General features: G+C 43.7%; 1 protein-coding gene across 5 annotated transcripts in view; it reads left to right on the top strand.

Moving 5' to 3' along the window:
- The first annotated feature begins 6,029 nt into the window (after positions 1–6,029).
- Positions 6,030–12,687, top strand: part of LOC308103357 (forkhead box protein O3-like) — a 53,504-nt gene continuing 46,846 nt past the window's right edge. For 4 of the 5 annotated variants that reach the window (XR_013934731.1, XR_013934732.1, XM_080453289.1 and 1 more), the window contains exons 1-2: positions 6,030–6,391; positions 6,906–7,672. Coding sequence is in view for 3 of the 5 variants with exons in the window: in XM_080453289.1 (XP_080309415.1) it covers positions 7,103–7,672 (570 nt within the window). In the remaining 2 variants the exon portion in view is untranslated. Of the gene's footprint in view, positions 6,396–6,905; positions 7,673–12,687 lie in introns of all 5 variants that reach the window. The other variant, XM_080453291.1, reaches the window with a different exon arrangement.

Raw genomic sequence — 12,687 nt, forward strand, 5'->3', positions numbered from 1 at the left:
TTTTGTCTTCGACCAAACCCATCCTAAAAAGCTTCACAGGAGTATAGTAAAATCTATGTATGATCTTGTACTGGGTAAATTTGCTTCGAATATCCCTAGTGGCCCATCCAACCTTGGACACTATATTTATCCATTTATCTTTGCTTATTTCACATTCTAGATCTCTTTGCCATATTAATCTAAGATTCTCAGTCTTCGCACTTTGTAGCTCCATTATGTATTTGTAGAATAGTGAAGCACTATGCATTATTTTTGGTAAATTAAAAGCATCTTGTATCATGTTAGATTCCCCTATACTCCTGCTAAGCCCGAACACACTCCCCACACTACTCCTCAATTGGAGATATTTCCAGAATTCACCCCTTTCCACATGAAATTGATCCACTAGCTCCTGATTGGATTTAAAAGTTGCATCCTTATATAAATCATCAATCACACCCATACCCTTTCTCTGCCAAGTATCCCAACAATATGAATGTTTACCTATCACGATACGTGGATTGTTCCATATAGATGAGTAGCCCTGTTTGTATTGAGATTTCCCCATCAACCTATGCACCTCCGACCAAACCCATCGAGAATGCTTCAAGATGGGGTTCTTTTCCCCCTGTACCATTTTAATCTGAGAGAGAACCTGTATGGGCTTGAAAGGAGCTACCACAGACATTTCTATTTTAACCCAGTCCGGGTGGGAGTCATCTTCCGCCCAATGCCTCACTAATTTAGCCAATTCGAAAGACAGATTATACATTTCTACATTTGGCAGGGCCAAGCCCCCACTTTCCCTAGGAGTACACAACTTTTTAATGTTGATCCTTGGCTTTTTCCCATTCCACAGATAATCTTTCACCATTTGATTATATTGTTTATATATCCCACTAGGAATAGTTAGTGGCAACATCATTGATATATAGTTAAATTGTGGCGCTATCACCATCTTTATCGTATTGATTTTGCCCCATAGAGTGAGATTAATTATTTTCCATCTTTCCAGCCTATCTTTCATTTCTTGAAGTAGTGGCAGTAGGTTCATTTCCATTATGACAGACAGATCAGCACTTAACTTTAAGCCTAAATATTTCATTCCCACTGGAATCCATCTAAATTGAAATCTAGACACCTCTGACCTATCACAGGACCTGGACACAGGCATCACTTCCGATTTCTGCCAATTAATTTTATACCCAGATATTTGAGAGAATGTTTCAATCTTATTTAGAATGATGGGAATAGAATTGCCAGGGTCCGAAATCAGTAACAAAATATCGTCCGCGTACAAAAATAGCTTATGCTCTGCCCCCCCACTCCACACCCCTTTAACACCTGTATCTGCTCTTAGGGCTGCCGCCAGGGGTTCCAGAAATACGGTGAAGAGCAGTGGGCTCAAGGGGTCCCCCTGTTTCAGACCTCTCAAAAGGCCGAACATAGGGGACCTCATACCATTAGTTAAAACAGACGCCCTTGGGGACAAATATATAATCTTTATCCACTTTATGAAACCTTCTCCAAAACCAAATACCCTCAGAGTATAGAAAAGATAGTCAAGTTCACACGAATCGTATGCTTTCTGAGCATCTAGGGAGAACGCCGCAATGGGCGTGTCCTCATTGCGGCTTGCCCACATAAGGTGTAATAATCGCCTAACATTGTCCGATGATGAGCGCCCTTTAACAAACCCAACTTGATCCGTATGCACTATATCAGGCATTGATCTTTCTATTCTTGTTGCAAGCACTTTGGTGAGAATTTTGCCATCAACATCTATAAGACTTATGGGTCTATAGCTTCCCGGATCCGTAGGGTCCTTGTCTTTCTTCAGGATCAACGTTATTATAGCCTCATTAAATGTATCTGGTAACTGTCCCATATCAAATGACTCCTTGTAAACTTTTGTCAAAATAGGTGCCAATAAGTCAATATACTTTCTGTAATATTCAACAGGTAGACCATCCAGCCCGGGTGATTTCCCTGTTTTCAATGATAGTATTGCTTCTTTAACTTCCTCTTCAGTGATAACTCCCTCCATTTGTGATACTTGTCTTTTTGACAGTTTTGGAATATTTATATTTTCAAAAAAGGCGTCATATTGTTCGACTGGTGGATCTACTTCTGAGTCATAGAGCTTCATGTAAAAGTCTATAAACTCATCATTAATGTCTTTTGTACTTGTAACTAACTCCCCACTTTCCTTTTTAATTGTTGGTATTATAAAGCTGGAATCTTGTTTTTTTAATTGCCAGGCTAATAATTTACTGGCCTTTTCCCCGCTTTCATGAAAATTACTCTTCATTCTAAACATAGCATATTCTACCTTTTTATTGTAAAAATCATTCAATTGGAGTTTTAATTCACATACTATTTTCAGACGGCCCTCAGTGTGATTATCCGCCAGTTCCTTTTCTGCATCCTTAAGCTGTGATTCTAATCTTAACATTTCCTTTTTACTTTCTCTTTTTTTCTTACTTGAGTGAGCTATTATTTTGCCGCGGATATACGCCTTTGATGATTCCCACACTGTACCTAGCCTCTCTACCGATCCTATATTAGTGTCAAAAAACATTTTAAGGTCCTCCCCTAAGAAATTGGAAAAAGTTTCATCTTGAAGCAAAGACACATTCATCCTCCACCTATTGGACTTATTACCTTCTGGACCTATTTTCAACCCCAATTGTACCGTAGCATGATCTGTAAGTGCAATGGGTCCAATTGTACAATCTACTGTTCCCTCTACAAGGTCTTTTGATATCAAAAAATAATCCAATCGGCTGTGACTTTTATGCATATTTGAATAAAATGTATATTCTCTATCTCTGGGATGTATTAGTCTCCATATATCCACAAGGCCAAGGTCTCTCATCATTAAATGTATGGCCCTCCTGTCTCTCGGTACATTATTTGTAAAAGACGTTTTGTCAAAAAACCCATCTTGTACTTGGTTGTAGTCGCCGGATACTATAGTATGGCCATCTTCTATTTCCCCCATCAGTTTGTTTATTTTGTGAAAAAAGTCAGGGTCTTCCTTTGAAATGCTATATTAAGAGTAATGAAGATACATGACAGAAACATGATACATGACATGACACTTATATCTGGACATGTCACAATGACCAGCCAATGACACTTGTGTCTAAAGGTCTGTGATTCAAATAGAGCTGAGAGGACAGACGGCACATCATTAGGACTGCAACATGAATTCTGATGATGGAGGCAGGAGGCTCATATGGAAACACCTTGTGAGTGGTAGGTAAGAATAGATTTGAGTCTGCTTGGTATATAAGCACCCAGGAATTACATGGGGGCAGCCCACTTCCGCCACCTGCTTGTGCGTGTGCTAGATTAAACCTAGAATGTTGTAACATGAATAAATAGTGAACATGCGGACTGGTCTGTCATCATTGCTTGGGGTGCCTTGCTCCTCGAGAGATTCCATCACAGTCGTATCTGCATTTAACCCATCCTAAGTATCAGGAGCAGTGGGTGCTGCGGGGGCAGTGCCACTGCCTCGATGAGCGGGGTTTAGTGTCTTGCTCAGAGACACCTCGACACGTTTGCCCGGGCCGGGAATCGAACCTGGCACCTTCTGCTTCCCTGGCAGGCTCTCTACCCATACTCTTTCATGGCCACCCCACCTTGCTTTAAAACAGTTTACAGTTTACAGTTTAGGTATGTAGCAGACGGTCTTAATCCAGATTTACATTAAGCAAGGACACAAGATAAAGCCACTATGCTTTAATGGAAATGACTCAAGTACATTATAATGTACTTAACATCGGCTTCGTATGACTTAATGACATTTAAGGATATCAAAATAATTGTCGCCACAGAGGAAAACCTGTGCACACGCACACTTCCTCCATGCATCCAGCGAAGAGTTAACTCTAGTTCTCTGTAGGGACCAGACTGCTGTATCAGGCATTCTCTTTGATATAAGAGGAACAAAGACTGCTCACAATGTGTGTGTGTGTGTGTGTGTGTGTGTGTGTGTGTGTACAGTATATATATATATATATATATATATATATATATATATATATATATATATATATATATATATATATATATATATATATATAGGAGACATACTGTATATTATAATAGTATAGGCCCAGCATAGACTCCTTTTCAGTGGCCTGTCAGCTTGCATGTCCTGACAGCAGAACAGAATGGTCCAATAACACAGTCAGTACCAGACCACTACAAGAGTTCTTCCGATACCAGTATCGTAAAAGCTGCTGAGACTGCCTAAAATGCTGGTATCGGTATTGGTATCGAGTATGCCAGTCTATGCCATTCCGATACCACGTAATTTATCACATGATGATATTTCATTACAGTGATATTTTGAATGCTTCAGTTGATGTTGCACGATTGTTTTAAACTCTTTACTGTACTATTTACATTATTATTTTAATAACTTGTAGCTGCACTTTTAACAATAATGAATGGACTTTTTATTTATTCCTAGATCTGCGGTTCTCAAACTTTTTATTTTCAAGGACCACCATAACTCTGAGTGTGTACAAATGGAACGAAAAGTACACTCTCCCGTAGAGTCCCTAGAGAACCACTGTCCTGGATTCGTTTAAATTACACACTGGTATCGGATCAGAATCGATATATCGGGATTAAGGAAAAACTGGTATATCGGTAGGCCTACTACATCTCTAACCCACTACACATGGAAAAGATGTTTACAGTCTGCTGTGTGCAGCAGTGCACTCATCGTACACACTATGCGCGCCACTGGTGTGTACGTGTGCCGCGCGCGCATTCCTGTACAAAGGCTCACGGGAGCGCGCAGCTGGACCGTGTGCACCTTTCAAGGCAGCTTCAGTGGAACAAAGACACGGAGGAGGAGGCTATATGAAAGTGTCACGGAGGAGGGAGCAGGGACCGAGGGAGGGAGGGAGGGAGGGAGGGAGGGAGGGGACCAGAGCATCACCTGCAGGCCGGAGGAGAAGAACCGGATTCCTTCCTATCGACTTGTTAATAAATAGGATGACGTCATGTTAGATGGATGGGGGGGGGCGTCCTCTGCGCCTTTGGACACAAGTGATTGACAACATTGCTCTGCAGGACAAAGAGAAGCAACGTTAGGAAGTCCGGAAAATCCATAGCATAAATATGCTATATGTTTTTCATTTCTATCGTCTTTCAGCATGCAGCATTGTGCAAAGAAGTTGCAGCACAGTAAACAGCAAAAGCACTGACATCATGTCCCATGCACATTCATTTCAATTCCCATGTCATGTCAGTAAACACGTTTGATCAAATAAATAATATAGCATAATATATCCTAACCTGTGGCGTCTGCAATTAACGTATGCCAACAGGTAGCCTGTATTTCAATGTGGTAACTATACCTGGGTTTGCTCCCGACAGTAACCTGTTCTATTGCTGTTCTTGCGTCTGTCAATGTGTCTTTCTATTTGTGTGCACATCAACATGCCTGGACGTGTCGCGGCATGTCTCTGCACATACTGTACTCAGTGTTGCCAGGTTTTGTGAGAGAAATAAGCAACCTGGTCTAGGAAAACAAGCCCAAAAGAAGCAACTTAGGCCACAACGCCTCGCGAAGAGTCACGATGTGACGCTTTGTGAGCTTGTAGATCTGCTATTTTCAAAAGCTCTTGCAATAAAATGTGGAATATTTGGAATCTTTTGCGAAACATTCTAACAACACAAATGCTCCCTGGGCACAAAACATTTTCATGAAAATATTTGAGAACCACTGGTTTAAATAATATTTATTTTGGAAGCAAGCCCAAATAAGCAAGTACACTTTAGAAACAAGCCCAACAAACCGCAACCCGCAACTACCAATTCTTACTAGCAACTTTACATAAAAGGAAGCCCAAAGTAGCTTATAATAAGCGGACATGGCAACCCTGACTGTGCTCTGGTCTGGGGCAGTGTCTCTTTAAAAGGCGATCCCATACACACTGGATCCAGGGGGCTGGCCCTTGATCGAGTTTGGTGTGTGTGTGTGCGTATGTGTGTGTGTGTGTGTACGTGTGTGTGCGCAGCACTGTGCAGACCAAGCGAGATACAGTAACCAAGAGTGAGGTGGCGTTCTTCTTATTCCACATCGACACTGACACGGAGCCCAGCTTCACATGCATACATTCTGTACAACCTGGGAGTGGAAGACAAAACGTGTCAATAAGGCAAATGACCGAGGCTGTGGGTTCCACGGGATCTAATGCTTTCTTTTGGCACCACGTCACGCACGGAGCGCAGTGACAGTCTGTGCAAGTTGTTTTATATCCAAGACACTAGGCTACTTGAGGAGCCTACCGACCAGGATTATTCCCGGGGACTTGCTGCTCCTGTGGGATGACGTTTGAGCACTTTCTCCGTGGCCATTGACAAGTAGATCTCCCCATTGACAGTAGGTATAGGCTATATTACCTTGTAACTACCATTGACAAGTAGATCTCCAGTAGGTATATGCTATATTACCTTGTAACTACAAGTAGATCTCCAGTAGGTATATGCTATATTACCTTGTAACTACAAGTAGATCTCCAGTAGGTATATGCTATATTACCTTATAACTACATTGACAAGTAGATCTCCAGTAGGTAGGCTATATTACCTTGTAACTACAAGTATAGATCTCCAGTAGGTATATGCTTTATTGCCTTGTAACTATACCACCAGGACGAGATCTGCATGGTCTTCAGCGCGTAATAATAAGCCCATTGATGGACAAGTGGTGTCTGTAAGGACTGTAGCCTGTACCGTGTTTAATTCTGTGAGGATTTCTGCTAAATTTGAACTTTTGTCATTTTGACAGCCATAGCACACAGAGCCTAAACTAGACATACAACATTTAAGATGTTAGTGTGTATAAGGAGAGACTGGAGCTAATACCGTTGTGTGGTTTCTGTCTTCCTCTACAGGGGTCATTAATCTGAAACTCTGAGCTGATCTGATCGCTGCCTTTAGGTTCGCTGCTGGTCTGGAACAGCAACAAAGAACGGGGGGGGCGCGCATTCATGGAATGCGACTTTGACAGCTCTTCATTTCTTATCTACTAAACTTTTTTTCACAACTGGAAGCGGGGGGGGTCGAGATTGTGACTATAGGAGGAGATCAGATGGCTGTGGTTCCAGCCCCCGATCCTCTCCCGGACTTGGACGACGTGGCGATCGACCCCGACTTCGAGCCACAGAAGCGGCCGCGATCGTGCACCTGGCCGCTGCCGCGACCCGACCCCAACGCGGCCAAGGCCGAGAGCAACGACACGTCGGACGACATCATACCCGAGGAGGAGGACGACGACGAGGACAACAATGCCACCTCCAGAGCCATCCCCATCGCCGTCAATGGCTCGAGTCGCGCGGCACTAGAGGACCAGAGCAGCAGCAGTCCCGGGGCCGATGGACTGCTCTCCTCGTTCGGCCAGGAGAACGGGGGCTCCCCGCTCTCCTCGCATTCCCCCACATCGGCGGGCGCGCTGGGGGCCATCGGGGGACAACAGACCCCGAGGAAGTCGTCGTCGCGTCGCAACGCCTGGGGGAACCTGTCCTACGCCGACCTGATCACCAAGGCCATAGAGAGCACGGCGGACAAGAGACTGACCCTGTCGCAGATCTACGACTGGATGGTCAGATGCGTGCCCTACTTCAAAGACAAAGGCGACAGCAACAGTTCTGCAGGCTGGAAGGTAAAAGCGTTAACAACATCCTCCTCCCCCCTCATCCTCCTCCTTCATCTACTCCTCAGCGTTGCCATGTCCGCTTATTATAAGCGACTTTTTGGGGCTTGTTTTTCCGTTAAGTTGCTTGTAAATATTATTCTTTGGGCTTGTTTCTAAAGTGTAAGTAGTTTTATTTGGGGCTTGTTTCTTTGCGTTGTCTAAATATTCCAAAATTACCCCCAAGATGTTATTTGAAAATAGCAGATCTACAAGCTCACAACGAACGTTGTGACAGATTGTATTTGTAAATAGCCGACCTACAAGCTCACAATCGCTATGTGAGCTTGTAGATCGGATTTTTTCAAATAGAATCGGCCAATGCAAAAATAGCCGATGCATAATGTTTAATGTGGCCCATAGTCTTCTTTTGGGCTCGTTTTCCTAGACCTGGTAGCTTGTTTCTCTCACAGAATCTGGCAACGCTGCGTCTCCCCCTCCCTCTCCCATCAAAACAAAAACAAGAAACATGTGGCTTGCGTTCTCTCTCTTTCTTGCATTGCGCGCGTGAACCTCAGCCTAGTGAGCCAGGAGCCTACGCGTGCACGTGTGTATGACGTGGATCGTCATACATGCACGCCAACGAGCATAATTTCTTTCCAGTTTTTTTAAATGGGGGCTGTAACATATCTGAGACTGTCTGAGACATTGGTGGAATTAGAGCTAACAGAATTGGCGACTATGTAACTGGTTTGTCTGGAAACATAGTAACCTATTTAGCATGAATGACGCAACTCCCCTTAGTTAAGACTCTCAAAGAATGACACAATTAAATAATGTACTGAACAGCCCAATAATCCATTCATTGCACTGACTAATCCTGAGCATAAACAAAACAATTTAGCAATCAAGATTCACAAAACACAACTAAATAGACTTGGCTTCATGCAGCAGTAAGAACGTGGTCTTATTATTTGCAGTTTGTTATGTAAACCTTGGCTCACAGGCTTGTCTCCTGGGGTCAGGTAGGTTTGCCTGCTGCCAAGGTTGTTAGTCCTCCTGCCTTCTGGGGATTACATAACGATCTGATGCCACTGAGGGTTGAACAGTTGGGATATATTTCCACCTCCTAAAGGGAATGCTATGGTCACTATGCGGCCAGCTAGATGGAAGACACATGGGACAAATGAGAGTGAAACGGGGAGGCGCGCCAGGCGGCTAAAAGAGCAGAGGTTAGAGCTCAATACTGAGATAGGAGAAGCATCCCTGTTGACCAAGTAGCCCACAGGCCGTAAATTATCACGGCTTTTACGAGTTAGGCTATCTGATATGGTCCAGGGGCGACTCTGTAGGCTGTAGCCCGTGGGGGGCGATCGCGTTGACCAAGTCAAGGCCGTGGTCATTGTCACCCCGCGGAGCTGTTGCACATGGAATGTCGGGCACGAGGGCCAAGCTGTTGGGGCTATAATGTTACACTGTCCATCAATAAATCTCAGTGTAGAGTGCACAGCATATGCCTTCCATAGTTTTCTTATCACACACGAGTTACAGATTCTTGTGTAAAGCCAGACTGCCAGATTCCTATTCCTACTCCATTTTCATCATCATATACCATAGAAGCCGTAGACTATATTTGGACACAACCACACAAAGAGTGCTATAGGCTATAGGTGTAAGGAGCACCACAAAGTTATGTAAAGGAATATAGGTCGTACACAGACTTTGTGCAGACACCTTACATAAGGTGAGGCTCATGGTTTTATTTCAGATAATAGACACCTACAGTACACGGCTCATTTCATATGAAAGTCACACATCAAAGCCTTGGCATGAACACAATAAAATACCCAGTGTTGAATTATCAGAAGGCCACCTCTGTAAAGGGACCGTTTTCATATCCCTTCATCTCATCTCATCTATACTTCATCCTCAGTGACTGTTCGGTTTCACGTAGCTCTGCCCTGGGCCTGGACACCTAAGGTCTCATGCATGCAGGGAGGGCACCTTTGTTAGGGAGATTTGCTGAGCAAATCCAAGTAATCCCTTTGGGTTTCTTTCCCAGGTTCCCACTGACGTCATTCTAGTTCATATCTTTGTGAGTTACCTGTTAGGCCACGGCAAAAAGTAGGTTAAGATGGGCCAGCATAACCTGGTCACCTCAGGGTGTCTTTCGTAACCACACGCCACTATTTCGACAAAGGTGCACCCTAAGGCCATTGTTCTATTCTTAGAGCACAAATATAACAGTAAGTATTTAACCAGTATTAAACCTTCTATAGTAGATGTTAGCTAGGTTAACAGAGACTAAAATATGAATGTATTTGGTGCCATTTCAGTTTTTTTGTTTTTGTTTTAGCAATGCATATTTTCAGTAATTTAACCATTGTATTATGAGTCAAAACAAACAGTCTCTAGTTTGTTCTCTGGCAGTACGCAGTTCATCAGCTTAGTGCCAGAGCAGTGTGTCTTATTTTGGTGCTGTAGTAGATCCAGTAGCAGCCCGTGTCTGAGCTGTCCCGTGCGAGAAACATCCTGGAGGGTCTGGTCCGGTTTGGACTAGGTGCTGAAATGTGTGCTATTAGAGTAGCATGGGATTGGTGGGGGAGTGACCCCAAAATAGCACCCGTAAACATGCGTTAACTTGTGTGTGTGTGTGTGTGTGTGTGTGTGTGTGTGTGTGTGTGTGTGTGTGTGTGTGTGTGTGTGTGTGTGTGTGTGTGTGTGTGTGTGTGTGTGTGTGTGTGTGTGTGTGTGTGTGTGTGTGTGTGCGTGCGTGCGTGCGTGCGTGCCGTGCGTGTGTGTGTGTGTGTGTGTGTGTGCATGAGTGTGTTTAGCCTTTGTGCTTTGTGTCTCTTGTCTGAGTAAGGTGGAGATTAAGGTGTGTGTGTGTGTGTGTGTGTTGTGTGTGTGTGTTTGTGTGTGCGTGTGTGTGTGTGTGTGTGTGTGTGTGTGTGTGTGTGTGTGTGTGTGTGTGTGTGTGTGTGTGTGTGTGTGTGTGTGTGTGTGTGTGTGTGTGTGTATTCCTGGCTCTAGTGAACTTTGTGCTCAAGTGTTACTTAACACTGCTGTAATAGGCTGCCTGCTCACAGTGCTGCCCTTCTCAACAGCTGCCTGTCACAGGCCAAGTCCCAGTTATGACACTGTGGAACCATACTGTACATTAACACACACACACACACACGCACGCACGCACACACACACACACACACACACACACACACACACACACACACACACACACACACACACACACACACACACACACACACACACCACACACACACACACACACACACACACACACACATTACATAAGTCTCTTTCTACACCAACCCACACCACCAATCAAGATGAATGTTACCCATATAGCTTCAGGTCCTCTCATGTGTAACCAGTATCTATATACAGTACATTCCAGCACCGACAGGCATGTATGGACCCATGCGGTGCGTTTTCAGATAGTGTTCAAACTTATCATATTTCTTCATTTATGGAGGTCTGAAACGGCCAGTTCGCACAACTTATTTTTAAATTCGGATTAGGATAGTTAGGATTGTGTTAATTGCATTGTGATTCATGTCTTTGTCAGGTCAGCGTGTTAGCGCGTGGTGTGAGGCACCACCAGGGTTTTGTTTAGCCCCCTCAGTGCTGAAACAGGGAGCCATCACTGTCTGCCAATGGTAAATAATGTAGCACATTAGTTTCACTGTCCTCATGTAACCGATCATGGTCATTGGTCCCCGGTCACAGGTAGGAACTTTATGCTCATCACCTGCCTTTGGCCAAACCATTTACCATGAATCCGGCGCTAGAGTTGAATACACACTCTCTCATCTGATCTGTTGCATCAAATGAATGACAGAAGCGGAGGACTGGGGGTACTTATGGACCTGAGTTGCACTGTACTCGGCGCACTGTTTTTCTGATCTAAACCAAATCTCTTCACCCAAAATAGCAGATCTACAGGCTCACAACGCAGCTTGTAGATCGGCCTGTTTTTGGCGAACGTTTCCCTCCAGAATGGGTGATGCTGGGGTTCAAGTGAGCGAGTGCAGTCCCCCATATATGCACCAACAGTCTGTTCCTCTACCCTCCCTGCATGCTTCCCTTTGGCTCTGCCTGCAAGCGTATAGAAAACAACCCCACATAAAGCCACCAGCGAAGTTGATTATCATTTTAATGGCCCAGCATGCTGAATGCGTTGATGCCTCAGAGCTGGATAATTTGTGTTCCTATCAGACAAGGCGGTGGATGACAAAAGGGGAGGGCCAAGCGAAAACCATTAGTCCTTTATCATCTGTGTCTCACTGTGAAGAACAGCATGAGTGGGTTGTGAGGTGACAAGGTCATTCTGTCAACCATGTATCAGCCTAAGACTAGCAGACAGAATTTACATTTAACATGGATATGTGAGATGATCAGCCTGTAAGTATTTTTTTTAAGGAAACAAAGTAAATCAAAATACTAAGTTTCCTTTAAAAAAACATACATGAAAGATTAGCTACAAAACTCGCTGTGTGTGTGTGTGTGTGTGTGTGTGTGTGTGTGTGTGTGTGTGTGTGTGTGTGTGTGTGTGTGCACACACACATTCACAAAACAGAAGATTTTGAAGTGAATGCTGGTCATCTTGTGATTCTTATTGTACTTTATTTGAACCGTGCATCCGGTAAAAGACTGTTGTTTGACGAGTACTCGCATTTACTTTGCGGCTTACTTATTGCACCTATGATTAAGCAGGTTAAAAAAGAGTGGGTGGAAGTGCTTCCTGCTTTTTATGCATCAAAACTCTGGAAACACTCGCACAAAATATTAGAAAAGGAGACTCAGTTGACAGTTTTATAAAGCAGCTCAAAACTGGCTTTTAAAGGTGTCTGAACGTAAATGATATTATTTGTTTAAAACAAAAAGGTTTATTGATTAAAAGTTGAAGCTCTATATTGTGACGGTAATCATTGCTATATAGTGTTTGTTCCCTTCTGGTTGGAGGAAATTGTTATCCTGAACTGAAATGTATTTTCTGTTTACTAAAGAGCTGTTACTGAACA

Source organism: Gymnoscopelus braueri (genome assembly GCF_963280865.1).
Source record: "Gymnoscopelus braueri genome assembly, chromosome: 16".
NCBI classification, from domain to species: domain Eukaryota; kingdom Metazoa; phylum Chordata; class Actinopteri; order Myctophiformes; family Myctophidae; genus Gymnoscopelus; species Gymnoscopelus braueri.